The sequence below is a fragment of the Prionailurus bengalensis genome, chromosome C2 (genome assembly GCF_016509475.1).
Source record: "Prionailurus bengalensis isolate Pbe53 chromosome C2, Fcat_Pben_1.1_paternal_pri, whole genome shotgun sequence".
In the NCBI taxonomy this organism is placed as follows: domain Eukaryota; kingdom Metazoa; phylum Chordata; class Mammalia; order Carnivora; family Felidae; genus Prionailurus; species Prionailurus bengalensis.
In genome coordinates this window covers 141,624,731-141,639,977 of record NC_057350.1, presented here as the reverse complement: position 1 = coordinate 141,639,977, position 15,247 = coordinate 141,624,731, and the positions used below count along the sequence as shown (strand labels likewise).

Genomic DNA, 15,247 nt, shown 5'->3' with positions numbered 1-15,247 from the left:
GCCCTTTCATCTCCATATTTATTGAGCTCACAAGATATTACCCACGTGGTGAACGTGAAGAAAACAAGATCTTACACACGTGAACGTGGAGAAAACAATCAGATAGTAATTATTAACTTGTGTGTTGAAGAACCAAAGGGGAGGCAAGTGGAGCTTGTGATCAAAATACAATAGTACATTGGCGTCAGATGGAAAGTAAGTTCCTGCAGGTGATATAACAAGTTACTCGTGATTCCATTACACTATCTCGCTAGCTAACCTCAGGCGCTTTTGCCCCGTGGTCACAGCTTTCCGCCCTAAGCTTCTTTCTAACCGATTTATGTAAGTAGAACCTATTTCCCCATAAATCATAAGTTATGAAGTAGCACATGGACAGAGAAAGATACATGGAAAGTGTTAATGAAGTTTGGAGGGTGGATGGGATGGTTCAAGAAAACCTAAGTAGATCTAGGCTTTGAAGGCTGAGAACAGATCAAATCCTATGAGCAACATTATATGGTCAGTTTACAAATGGAAAGAACTGAGGCTTAGAAAGTGGCAGTGATTTCCAAAATTGGACCCTTCAGCCACTAAAAGAGTGGGACTCAGATTTCCAACTTCCCTCTCTCCTCTGTTCACTAAAACAGAGTCGCCTCCAGGTCGATATGGGGATCCAACCGTTAGGGTTTTGTTTGTTTGTTTGTTTTGAGAAAGAGTGGGGGAGGGGCAGAGAGAGGGAGAGACAGAATCCCAAGCAAGCTCCAGGCCATCAGTGCAGAGTCCCAAGTGGGGCTCGAGCTCACTAACCGTGAGATCATGACCTGAGCTGAGATCAAGAGTCAGATTCTTAACAAACTGAACCACCCAGGCACCCCCAAACCATTAGGTTTTACTTTCGATGATCTTCCTTGAGAAATGCAACCCTGATAGGTTCTTTAAAAGGGAAAATCCAACCTTCATGTAAAAGGGGCAGGGGTTGGTGATCCCAGTAATTGTTCTCAATACATCAAGAGGAGGTGATGTATGGAGTTGGAAAGGGCACTCCAGGATTAAGGAGCTGACTCTGTGGTGGGAGCAAGCATCACATGTTAGAAAAAGCCCACATGGCCAGAAGACAAAAGGCAAAGGGCCAACGCCACAGGGGAGCAGCTCGGTGGGATAGACAAGGGTAAATCTCTTGGAGTCTTTCTGGCTGTAGTAATGTATATTTTTGAAAGCTCACTCTGCCTGCTCTGTGAACAGTGGGCTGTAGGTGGCTTAGAATGAAAGCAGGCAGACCAGTTGTGAATATAAATAAGTAACTGAGGGACGCCTGGGTGGCTCCGTCAGTTAAGCATCTGACTTCAGCTCAGGTCATGATCTCGGGGTCTGTGGGTTCAAGCCCCATGTTGGGCTGTGCGCTGACAACTCAGAGCCTGGAGCCTGCTTCAGATTCTGGGTCTCCCTCTCTCTCTGCCCCTCCTCAACTCTTGCTCTCTCTCTCTCAAAAATAAATTAAAAAAAATTAAAAAAAATTAAAATGAGTAACGGAGAAAATTGAATAATAAACATAGTTGATAAAGAACTTTGAAAGAATAAAATGACAACTATTAGGGTACCTGGGTGGCTCAGTGGGTAAAGCATCTGACTTCAGCTCAGGTCATGATCTCACAGTTCGTAAGTTCAAGCTCCACTTAGTTCAAGCCCCATTTCGTGTGAGCCCCACTTTCTCTCCCTCTCTCTGCTCTTCATGGGATTCTCTGTCTCCCTCTCTCTGCTCCTCTCTCGTGTCCTCTCTCTCAAAAAAAATTTTTTTGAAATAAAATAAATTACTCCTATTAAAAAAATGATAACTATTAATAGGTTAATGGCTACTCATCAAACTAAGGCAAATAATGATAATATTATCTGTTAACAGCACAAAGGTATGAAAGAGCAGATGAAGTGCTTCTCTGAATGTAACGTTCCTCTTAAGTCAAGCAGTGTCACTGTGTACCTCCCTGGATGCTCATGAAGATGAGTAAGAATGTCTAGTTCCATACTTGGCCCTTAGTAAATGCTCAGCCAAACATTAGTCTCCTGTTCTACCAGACTCCACAAATAAAAGTCAGTTGATATGTACATAGTATGAGAATTAGGCAAAGCTAAAACTTAATGGGCTTGAGTAAAACATTAGAATGGAAATTGGAGACATCATACTTAATATCCTGAGCTATATGTGATAATTCAACACACTGCCTGGGTTTGCAAAGCACACTGTATACACATTCCCCTACCACAGAGTATGGGTTGGGGTCTCAATGCCTAATACTGATGGCCTTTAATGCAAACTAAACACTCTTATAATGAGTGCCATGAAATCCCAGCCTACTCAGCTGACCCTCACTGACCACGTTGTCATAATCCTATTTCCTTTGCCTTAGTGCTTTTCTAATGTATCAGCTTGATTTTGTGTCCTGAAATACTTGAATATTTCCATGTAATTCTCCCTTTTTTGATGGACAGATTTATTTCCGATCCTATTTAATGAAATTTCCTGAGATAGGCTGTAGGTAGTTATATTAATGAGATTTAGGTTTGTTTCTTTTTACAAAAGAACTTTTTAGACTGGTGTTGTGTCATTCAAAGTCACAAGAATTGTAGACATCTAACACAAATTCAGCCACTCGATCTATACGCTCTTGAGAAACACAGGCCAATGTGTGCCTGGTTATTTTAGTAGCAGTTCACATGCTCCTATCTACTTATTTTCTCCAATTCTTCTTGGATAAATTAAATTGGTTAATTGTCTTGATGTCTAGAATATGAAGTATTGAAAGCCAGGTATTAGCTAGAATCCATTAAAGAGCAAAGGATTCACGCTGCATGTGAATAACAAGATATGGTCATTCCTAGAATCCTCCTTTAAAAAAAAATGTGGGGCTCCTGGGTGGCTCAGTCAGTTAAGCGTCCGACTTCAGCTCAGGTCATGATCTCACAGTCTGTGAGTTTGAGCCCCACGTCAGGCTCTGTGCTGACAGCTCAGAGCCTGGAGCCTGCTTTGGATTCTGTGTCTCCCTCTCTCTCTCTCTGCCCCTTCCCTGCTCATGCTCTGTCTCTGTCTCAAAAATAAGTAAAAAAATTAACAAAAAAAAATTTTTTTTAAATGTATTTCGGGGCAGCTGAGTGGCTCAGTTGATTAAGCATCTGACTTCAGCTCAGGTCATGACCTGATGGTTTGTGGGTTCGAACCCCACATTGGGCTCTCTGCTAACAGCAGAGAGCCTGCTTTGGATCTTCTGTCCCCCTTTCTCTCTGCCCCTCCCCTGCTTGCTCTCTCTCTCTCTCAAAAATAAATAAACATTAAAAAATTTTTAGTGTATTGCTACTATTGTTCACATCATGTCCCAGATAATTAATGCCCAGAGCAACAGACTTTTTAGGGGAATACTTATTTACATCCGCACCCACCATCTATAAGATAATATCCAGTTAATATCTGCCTTTTATTGAAATACAGTTGACACACAATGTTACATTAGTTTCAGGTGTACAAATAGTGATTTTACAAGTTTATACAATATGCTGTGCTCACCACAGGTAGCTACCATCTGTCACCATACGTTATTATTATACCATTGACTGTATTCCCTGTGCTGTACCTTTTATCCCCATGACTTCTTCATTCATATCTGGAAGCCTGTGTCTCCCACTTCCCTTCACCCATTTTACCCACCCTGTATCCTCCTCTCCTCTGGCAACCATCAGTTTGTTCTTTGTATTTATCTATCTGCTTCTGCTTTTTGTTTGTTCATTCATTTTGTTTTTTAGATTTTACCTACATATAAGTGAAATCAGGATTTCTTTCTCAGTCTGATTTATTTCACTTAACATAATACTCTTTAGGTCCATCTACGTTGTTGGAAATGGCAACATCTCATCCTTTTTTATGGTTGTGTAATTTTTCTGTGTGTGTGTGTGTGTGTGTATACAGCACCTCTTTATCCATTCATCTATCAATGAACACTTACGTTACTTCCCTACCTTGCCTATTGTAAGTCATATATTATACATATATCTTTTTAAATCAGTGTTTTTGTTTTGTTTGGTAAGTACCCAGTAGTGGAACTAGAGAATCATAGGGTGGTTCTATTTTTAAATTTTGGAGGAGTCTCCATATTGTTTTCCACAGTGGCTGCACCAATTTAAATTCTCACCAGTGGTGCCCCAGGGTTCCTATTTCTCCACATCCACACCAACACTTATTGTTTCTTGTGTTTTTGATTCTAGCCCTTCTGACAAGTGTGAGGTGATATCTCATTGTGCTTTTGATTTGCATTTCCCTGATGATTATGGCACTGAGAATATTTTCATAACATCTGACTTTTAAAGCTTCACACAGCTGATCCCAAAACAGTTGATGAATTGTTTAATTATAAAGCAAATTTACTTCAAGGCTGTGTAAAAACATCAGGGTGTGAGATGGAGACTATGTCCTTACCTGGAACCTGCCAGTAATTTGTTTTCCTGCCTTCAGTTTTCTGAACTCTGTGGATCTCAAACTCTTTTGGGTGTCAGAATCATCTGGAGAACTTAGTAAATAAACAAACGCCCTGGCCCCATCCCACTTCAATAGGCCTTGTCTTCTGTGTTCTTTAGTAGTGCCTCAGGTGATTGTCACTCGCTAAGGTTTGAGAATGGTTGACTTAATCTGTTGCTATTTCAGTCCCTCTATGAAGATATGGCTCATAGATTTGAGTTTGGGGGGAACCAAAGGATACGAGCATTAGACATAGAAATAGCAGGGTACCCCTGAACACCAGCACTGCCAAGCAAACACACGTGAGGTAACTTATGGGCAGAATTTAAGGAGCTCGGTGTAGTGGGTATCTTATCCCTCCTTTGGAATGGAATAGGACTTGTATGTGTTGCCCTATTCATGGAAGGATAAGAATCAAGAATCCTCCTTAAATAGAATCCTCTCAAATTTTCCCATGACCCAACCAAGAGTTCTCAGTCCCCAGGTTTCCCAGCAGGTGCCCCAACCAATAAACTTGCCAATTAAGTGGCTGAATATCATTATCATGAATGTAATTACAGACAGTAATTTACGAGCCCGTAAATGCCTGCCATGAATGAAGCCCTTTCCCCCAACCATCTCAACTTCTTTTCTTAGGAAAATGGATGGCAATCTTATCCCTTGCCTCACCCCAAACATAACCTCCCTTGCTTAGAAGAAATCCCTGCTCTTGCTGGCCCAGGGGACACGCTGAGCAAGCTTTAATAGGCTGTGCTTAAGGAGGAATGTCCCCTTGGGTGGAGTCCCTTTCAGCATCTCTCATCCAAGCATGGTCACTAGCTCCCTTCACTAGGGAGCAGTAACTACTCACTTTGGCTGAATTTCTTAATTTCTGTTTGATCAGGGAAATTGATACCAAATTTTAAGAATTTCTGCAGAAAAATCAAATGTTGGAGGCTTTACAAAATAGTGTGATAACTTTAGCATTACTTAACATGGAGGTTTACAGGATGCAATTTACCAAGGATTTAGAGAGTGCCTGAAAACGAAGAAGACATATAGAAACATGCATTGGTCAGAAGCCTTTTTATGTATGTAGAAATAAAATCAATCTCTTTAGGCCCAGAATTAACCCTTGCATTCAGTAGCTTTATATTTAGCTCATGAAAACCTCAAACCCTCGCAGATAATAAACTTGAATGGATTCTACATAGATATGTTTAATTTGAATGCAATACAATCTCTCATGATTTTAATCTGTTGTTTTCTTTTAATGGATAGTGAGAATAGGTACCTGTAATTGCACAGTAGCTGGCTGTGGTTGAGTCCAGATTTCTTGATTCACCATGCATTGAATAAGGCCACGTAATCTCCAAAGAGAAAGGACTCATGACCTCACACAATGCCTAGCACGGCCGTTTACATACAGTGAATTTTCAGGGCTCTTCTCTGAATAAGATCAAATGTTGTATCCAAAAGCTGTCACAGAATTTTTTTTTTTTTTGCAAGGACTTATTGCTTACTGGCCTTGTTATTTCAAGCCACAGCATTTCCATTTACTGTGACAAAGAAATCATGTGTTGATTATTTGTTGTCAATGTTCACAGTCGCCTCCTGGAGTAGAAAGAGAGTGTATGTGTGTTAGAATTTCCACATAGTATCCTGAAATCTCACAGGGTAAATGTGGCCTCCAAAGTGACTGAGAGTAGGTCACACTTTTAGAGAAACCATCCTAACTAACAACAACTGAAGACGTTTAGTCCTTTAGAGAGGGTGCTTACGAAAACCTAAAGCATTTTTAACCCTTGCGTTAAATAATTTAAAAGTCGTTTTAAATGTTAGAAAGGCAGCTTACTTAATACTCCCAATACCGGGGAGCCTCAGTGGGTTAAATGTCCGACTTTGGCTCAGGCCATGATCTCGCGGTCTGTGAGTTCGAGCCCCGTGTCAGGCTCTGTGCTGACAGCTCAGAGCCTGGAGCTTGCTTCGGATTCTGTGTCTCCCTATCTCTCTGCCCTTCCCCTGCTCACACTCTGTCTCCCTCTCTGTATCTCAAAAATAAATAAACATTAAAAAAAAGAAAAAACCTCCCAATACTATGCACAGATCAGGATGGACTCTTCTCTCTAATATGGATATCTTTGCTCCTTTGGTAATTTCTGCATAAAGGAAAATTCACTTATAAATTACAGTCTTTCAATCACTGTATATGATCAATTTAAAAGTATAACTCTATATTGTATTTTTCTCATTTTGACAGTAGCCTAAGAATTTCTAGAAATATGGATGACCAGGTGGATTATGTTTTTGTAATTTTTTGTATATACAAATACATACATTAGCCTGTTCATTTTCACTACCTTATATCCATGTACAGTAAAGATATTCAAGGAGATAAAGTTTGCCACCAGGGAAGATCAGTGTGAGAAAGTTTTCATTATGTTATTCCACTTCTTCCTATTTTCTAGAGGGTAGATTTTCAAGTCCCTATAAATTAAATAGGAAGAACAACACCATATACATAAGTAATTCACTGCCTCTGCCTCAACCAAAGAGATCGGAGCTTATTCTATCATTAGGGCTGCTAATCGGCCCCACAACTAAAGCACTGTCTGCTTTCCTTCATTGGATCTCATTACCTATTTGGGACTACATTTACAAATATCCATTTGAAGATCCAGCCCCTTTTATCAGGCTGTTAGGGAAGAAGGTGGTAGGGAGCACCGAGTTGTCACTCTTTGAGGAACCACGTGAGCATGTCCCACTTAAGTAACAAGGGTGCCCCTCAGGTCAGCCTGTGATGAAACCAAAGTCAAACAAGGCTGAATCCTGGATGTTTTATGTCCTAAGGATCTGAAAAGTGTCCATGGCCAGCCCTGACCCTCAAGACCTCAAACGATCGTCTAAGCAGTAACATAAATTGGCGTAAACTTGCTCTTGGGCTATTGCTGTGGAAGCCTGGCTGGCGAAAGCACAGCCTTTCCATGGAGGAACTAATGTCTTTCTAGGCACTAAAAATAAGGGGGAATGTGTTGATTACTCCGACAGGCAATCCAACTGCGGTGGCTAAATGCCCAAGGCTGACAAATTCTGCATCTTATCACTGCCGTCAAGTGGAGGTGCATGTGAATACTGTCAGCCCCAAAGAATTGAGAAACAACTTGCCTTCCAAAACTGCATCTCAACAAAATCTTGACAATGCCAACAGCTCGTCATCTCGTGTTTTTCAACCCTCCAGAAAATGGCCTTCCAGCCTGGGACAAACCAAAGCACTGTCCAGACCGAGAACACGACTGGAAGCTAGTAGGAATGTCTGAAGCCTGCCTACATAGGAAGAGCCATGCGGAGAGGCGCAGCGCATTGAAAAATGAACAGACATCACCACATCTCATCCAGGCCACTTGGACTAGCTCAATATTCCATCTGGACCATGACGATGTGAATGATCAGAGTGTCCCAAGTGCCCAGACCTTCCAAACAGAAGAGAAGAAATGTAAAGGTAACCTGATTTTTATTAGACCCTACCAAGTGTTTCTTCAACAAGCAGAAAAAAATCTCTGTTGTAAATGTGTGCTCAGCTCCATTTTTTCCAATGCACAGTGTCCATGTGTTTTCCCCAACTGTTCCGTTGCAGGGTTTCTTTATCCCCAAATCTTCTTTTGAACATAAATAAATGAGTCCCAAAGGAAAGCAGTTAATTTCAGTTTCATGTTGTGTTGGACACTTGAGGAGAAGACATTTTTATTTCTCTAATTAGCAGATGGGTTGTTAGCTTTGGCTTTAACTCTGCTTTTGAATCTGAGTAGAAATAGACATTGCTATCGTTCTATAACTACTTGCCTTTGATACGCCTGTGTGTGTGTGTGTGTGTGTGTGTGTGTGTGTGTGTGTGTGTTTCTTTTCCCAATGGCTAATGGGATCTCAAAGACTACCTTTAACCCAAATAGACAATTCATGCTCAAAAGAGAGGTTTTAAGTTGTTTTCTTTTACTCATTAAATCCTTGTGTCATCTTCCTGAAAGGCAAGATTATGGTGTTAGGAGGTTGTCACCTCATAAAAAAAGTGTTAAACTGGCCTTAAGTTCCTGATTGCATTAGATTTAACTGGTCTTTACCTCAGGTTGCCTCCACCCTGACAGATGTCTTTGTGCTGATCGCTTTATTGTCTTAGGGCTCCCCAAAATGTGTGCTTTGTAAATTCATTTGTGCTTTTAAATGTCCACGTTCATGTGACTTTCCATTCTTTTTCAATTTAGCATGTAGGGGGAGAAAAGATCTTTTTGGTTCTTCTTTAAGGACTTCGACTCATGACTAAGTTTTAGATTGTGTGTTTGGAAATCTGGCAATCACTCAGCAAGATATATTAATGAAAGTCTGTAAAGGCTCTTCTATATGAGCCATGAAAGACTTTTACATACCGTTTTAACTTGAAGATAAACACGTGATCATTCTATCAAAAAACGGCTGGTCTTTTAGCTTTTCAGAGAACACATGATAATCTCCTTAGAACTACCAGTTGACCTGGGAAGTTGAGTGTGTACATTGTTTCAACTGAAAATAGAATTATCTAAGAATAATAAAATGGTGGTATGAGCTCTGATTTGAGTGTAGTCAAAACTATACATGTTCTGAATGGGAAGATTTGTGTTTGAACTGCCTCTCTATTATTTGGGGATTTGAGAAACTGAACGGGTATTTAGAAAAAGAACAAAATAAGGTTTTTTTGAAAGAGCATATAGGACAAGAATGTGTGTCTGTGTGTGTGCATGGGCACACAAATTTGTTTGAGAAACAATTGAGATTTAGTCTTAGAATTTGCAACCAGAGTGTGTCTTCAGAATTTATGAGCTGGCATCAAAACCATGTCACTCCTTGGTTTACAGTGAAATGCCAACATGAAATTGTAGTATCCTCGTCATCTAAGAACCTCACAAACTAATTTGATTCATTCACAGTTGGTACCCATACTCATTCATTCAGTCAGTCACTCATTTATTCATTCATAGGCTCCATGTATGTCTCCATCATTGACAAAAAATCTTGGTCTTGGGTACCCAGAGTTCCCAATACTGTAGTTTTCAGTTTGTAGTTATACCTTAAAAGCAAAAGGAAACAGTCTCTATTTGGATCCAAGGCAGTAACTATGGTACAGTGGTTAAAGTCACAAGTTTGGGCTAGAATCCTAGCCCTTCTGCTCTGTCCTTGAGCAAGTTTATGTGATTGTTGATAGAATTAAATAAGATAATATATTTAAGCATTTAGCATAGTACCTCTCATAAGTGCTCTCTAAATGGCAGCTATCATTATTACTGTGATCAGTATTATTAGCTATGCACCATTAAATCACATAAATTCCTTGTGCTCCACTGTGTGCCTAGTAAGGTATGGAGAAGGAGAATAGGACAGATGAGTGTGGGGTAAGGCATGACGTATCGGGGGGATTAGAGTTGATAACCCATTTTGCATTCATTAAGCTCTCCTTTGCTGAAAGTCAGAGAACTATTTAATAAGAAAATATAATTAAATTATTACATTAAAGTCCTTCCTCAAGATTCTAGTATTAAAAGGAAAACAGCTACTAGCAACGTGGATGGAACTGGAGAGTGTTATGCTAAGTGAAATAAGTCATATAGAGAAAGACAGATATCATATGTTTTTCACTCTTACATGGATCCTGACAAACTTAACAGAAGACCATGGGGGAGGGGAAGGAAAAAAAAAAGTCAGAGAGGGAGGGAGCCAAACCATAAGAGACTCTTAAAAACTGAGAATAAACTGAGGGTTGATGGGGAGTGGGAGGGAGGGGAGGGTGGGCGATGGACATTGAGGAGGGCACCTGTTGGGATGAGCACTGGGTGTTGTATGGAAACCAATTTGACAATAAATTTCATATTAAAAAATAAAAAAATAAAAATAAAAAAAGAAATAAAAAAAAAAAAAGGAAAACAACTAAGGAAAAATCTCTGGTAGTTTCTACAGTAATCAGCAGGGTTCACCTTGGCATGAACATGAGTCAATGGCTTGGCTGAACATGAAAATGCCACAGGAAGCTCAATGTTGTCATGGCCCATGAACCATATAAAGTGAATTTTACTCATTCACAGTGGACAACTCTATTTAGGGAGGCACCTGTGAGGCCAGAGAAACAACTTGATTAGTCACTCTTTTCTTCTTGGAGTTGGTTCTTGTTCATCTGCTCTGCCCGTCTGCCACCTGTATAAAATCACTGTGAGGAGAGTTCTGTTTTAATATCCATTTATGTTGGACATTTATTTCCTGGCTCTCTCTTTCCAGCCCCCAAGCATGCTTGATATCTCAGTCCTGGGCTACAATTCCATGCATTTATCCCATCAGTGTTTATTAAGTGCCTGCTATATGTAGGACATTACCCTTGATGTCTGAGTATGAAAAATAGCATCAAGACCGAAAGTATATCCAAAGAGCCCCATTTCAAGGACCCAAAATGGAATTAACAAGAACTAAATGGTCCCGAAGGATACAAAAAGTTAAGGATCTACAGTGCAAGAGCCAAAAGAACAAATTGCCTGCTTGAGTTACACAATAAGCCTGTCTCTCAGGTCAGTAAGTAGCCCATCTAGATCAGTGCATCTCCCAGGGTGGTTTGTGGATGAGTACCCTTCTACAAATTGTCATCGTTACTCTCTATTGATGCAAATACAGACTAACAGTAAGCATTAGAAACTTTTCTAGCAATTTGACATTACCACTGACTTTCAAATGCATGATCAGTGGATTCACATCACTGAACAGAGACACATCACTGAACAGTCAGGAATTGTCAAACTTGCCTGGTCAGCCATGCATGGCTACAGCTATGTCACAGTCGTGTGCAGTATAACCACGCATTGAGCTATAATGGACCAGATATTTTTTAAATGGTCCTTCGGTTCAAATAATTATGCTTTATAGAATTATTGATCTTTTTCTTGTCGCTTATTTATGGTGTATATTCAATGTCTTGGTTTTCATTTTGGTCTGAACACCGGTTTCATTTTAATCTGCATATACCTGTGTTTCTATCCGCTACAGTCCTTCTAAAGAAATTAATTGGTAACACATTTAACTAGAATGAGAACTCTGGCAACCTAACATTCTGCTGCAAAGCCCACAATTCAAACCTGCTCTAGTACCAGGGGCTATTTCCAACCAGAAGCAAGCGACCCCATTCCTTTCCCCAAGCCACCCTTCTGTCTCCACACTACACCTCCCTGGAGTTTTTGAACTGATTGCTTAGCCACAAGGACCACATCCTACTCCTGCCCACCTCCTTCCTTCCCAGAGTCTGAGATGATATATTCAGTGGTGCTCAAAGTGCACCAACCAGTGGCATTAACTACACCAGGAGCTTGTCAGAAATGCAGAATCTCAGGCCTCAATCCAGACTGCTGAATTGGAAGCTTTGAAAAGAGGCCCAAGAATCTGTTTTTTAGCCAGCCCTCTGGGTGATTGTTAAAAACAATCAGGAGGAAATGCCTAAGAATGCATACTCTTAAGCTCTTAGTATAGGAGAGGTCCTGCCACCTAGTGGACATTTAGGGAATGTGCATTTTTCTTCCCTTTCTTGACTGGGACTGGAGAGCCACCTACGTCACCGGTTTTGATAATACTTCCTTTAGGCCTGGTTTAGCTTTTTTTTGTTTTTTTCAAATTTCTTTTAATGTTTATTTTTATTTCTGAGAAAGAGAGAGAGCGTGCACATGCGGGGGAGGGGCAGAGAGAGAGAGGGAGACACAGAGCAGGCTCCAGGCTCTAAGCTGTCTGTCAGTGCAGAGCCCGACGCAGGGCTGGAACTCAACGAACCTCAAGATCATGACCGGAGTCAAAGTCAGTCGCCCAACTAACTGAGCCATCCAGGCGCCCCTAGGCCTGGTTTGTCTTAATTGCCAACTGGATGTTCTGTTTAATCTCTCAGCCTGGTAACACATCCCTCTGGGACTTGAACCCTTCAGAGAATCCCACTCTGTTTGGCTGGGGCCCTGATCCTCCTCTAAGTACTTAGAAGGCTTCTTCATGCAGACCTCTCATGCCTTCCTGAACTTCTCTTCAGAACCACAGGGTCTCACCAGTCCCACAAGGATGAGTCCCAGATGGATGTGTGCACTCCTGTAGCTGGATCCAGCAGGGTTTGGATCCAGACAATCAGACCTCCATCCTTAGATGTTTGTGCTCAACGTCAGTCAGGGACCTCCCAGTAGGAGGAGAGAGGCAAGGACTGACCCACCTCCCCTGCTGCGTCAGAAGAAAGTGAACAGCAATCTGGTGATCTCACTGAATGTTCTCTGTAGGTCAATTCTATGTTTAATATCAAAAGAGTTGAGTCTTAGATTGGAGGAAGACAAGAAAAAAAAGAGTTCAAATAATTTTACTAACAAGTTATTTTCTCTCATCATAAAATCCTCCCATGTTCATGTACAAAGTTGAACATTTCAACAAAAATAATGTTTATAAATATTTTAATTCCATCTTCCAAAGACAAGCAGTGTTAAAATCTTCAGTATATCTCTTTCTTCTATGCATCTCTATTTTTTCTAAACACGGGATCATACTGGCATACCATTTTTTAACCAGCTTTTAATGTTTAACAACATATCATGAACATTTTACTTTGTCATTAAGTATTGCTCTGAATTCTGACTTTTATTGGCTATAAATTATTCTTGCTTATAGATATACCCTAATTTTTTAAGCCAGTCCCCAAGATTTAGACAAGTTAAAGTAATTTTTAAAACAGTATCTTATGTCAGCAAAGGGCCAGACTATTAACTCATGCTCTTCATAAGGGGAAAAAAAATGAATCAAATCAATGATGACAGTTTTAAATGATATATAATTCTCATTTACGAAAATAACAAAGTGTTCTAAAAATGAGAGCCATTGTATGCGTTATAATCCTTCAAGTTAGACATTCACATTTTCAGCGAGTGATCGCTATCTTTGTCCTTAAGTAAAATACAAGGACATCTTCAGGTAAATGAGTATTTTAGAAGTTAGGGGATGAAAAAGCTTCAGCCCTTCCACTAGTACGACCATCTGTTCCATCCATCTCCACTCTCCACTCTGCCCCTACTCACCATACATCATGTGTGCAGTCCCAGCTGAGAGCACAGTGTGATTCATATACCTCAAGGGCACTCTAGGAGCCTTAGCCATCAGCATGAGAATAAGTGCTCTCTACCAGCTTCTGGTATGTGCAGGGGAGTTGTGGGACTTGATACTTCAAGTGCAGGAAAGAGCACCCCGTAAGTAGATCAGGACAGACAGAAATAGAGGGCAAGAGAAGAAAGGAAAGCCATCAGCTGGAGTGGAGGGGGAAAAAAACTGGAAACAGGGCAATAGCAAAGAAGGGAAACATCAGAAATTCAAGGCTCTTTCATCCAACTTCAGTTTTCATTGAGATACAGCACAGAGCAGTGGATAGACCATAGGCTTTCCAAGGCCAATTTAGCAGTGTCTATCACAGCATAATATGCATACATGGTTTGACCCAGCTGTCCATCTGACAATACTCTATCCCATAGAAATACTCAAAGCGGACCAAGATCTGTGTTCACCCTGTTTTCTTTGCCCCTCTGTTGTTGTTGTTGTTGTTGAAAATTAATAACAATCCAAATGTCTGTCCACAGGGGAATGCTCAAATAAATTACGGCATATCTAAAGTATCCACTAGAAAAATAAACAGATTTTTTTTAAAAAAATTTTTTAACGTTTATTTATTATTGAGAGATGGAAAGACTCAGAGCGTGAGCAAGGGATGGGTAGAGAGAGCAGAGACACAGAAGCTGAAGTAGGCTCCAGGCTCCGAGCTGTCAGCACAGAGCCCGATGCGGGGCTCGAACTCACAAACTGTGAGATCATGACCTGAGCCGAAGTCGGTCACCCAATCAACTGAGCCACTCAGGCGCCCCTAAACAGATTCTTTAAAAGAGGTCCTTTCAGGAATACATAACAGAGAAGCAACCACACATTAAGTATAGTCGGATCCCATTTGTAGTTTTAAAAGTCTGTATCATTGTGAGTGCACACATGTGCACAGAAAAAGGTCCTGGATACACATCAACCAGTGACACTAGGCACCTTAAAAAGGAAAGAGTAGAGCAAAGGAGGATGCTAATACTAACTCCACATACAACTGCATTCAAGAGTTTTTTACAGTAGGAATGCATTAATGAATAACTTGTACCGTTTCCTTTAAAAGTTAAGATCATATGCTTATAGTCAGACAGACTTAGGTAAACTTCTTGCTCTTAAATTTACCATCGCAGGGCAGATTTTTTTAACCTCTCTGACCCTCAGTCTACTTAATTTTAAACGGGCTCATAATATCTGGCTTTCAGATTTGTTGTAAAGATGAAAGTTAATGTGTATAAACCACCCAGCATAGCACCTGCCATTTAGTAGAGACTACATAACTGTTCTTGGAACAGAAACATTCTTTCAGCCTCGGGCTCCCCTTTTCCAGTTTTTGTTCCCCTTTCTGACTTTGAAATACATTGACAACCATATAAACATAAATGAAGAGAAGCAAAACAAAACATCACATACACAGCTACAGTAGAGGCACAAACAATTGAAAGAAGGGTCTAAGCAACAACCAAGATATTTTTCAATCTCTTTCAAAAATTAAAAATTCAGGGGTGTCTGGGTGGCTCGATTAGTTAAGCATCTGACCCTTGATCGCAGCTCAGGTCATGATCTCAGGGTCATGAGTTCAAGACCCACATTGGACTCTGTGCCCAGTGGGAAGTCTACTTAAAAAAAATTTTTTTTTTT

The 15,247-nt window shown here is 40.4% G+C and overlaps 1 protein-coding gene across 5 annotated transcripts in view; it reads left to right on the top strand.

Moving 5' to 3' along the window:
- Positions 1 to 15,247, top strand: part of THRB (thyroid hormone receptor beta) — a 388,850-nt gene that overhangs the window by 302,408 nt on the left and 71,195 nt on the right. For 4 of the 5 annotated variants that reach the window (XM_043595532.1, XM_043595534.1, XM_043595531.1 and 1 more), the window contains one exon: positions 7,695 to 7,955. The exons of the other annotated variant lie outside the window; for it this stretch is intronic. In XM_043595532.1, coding sequence (XP_043451467.1) covers positions 7,695 to 7,955 — 261 coding nt within the window. The remainder of the gene's footprint in view (positions 1 to 7,694; positions 7,956 to 15,247) is intronic. 5 annotated transcript variants of the gene reach the window in all.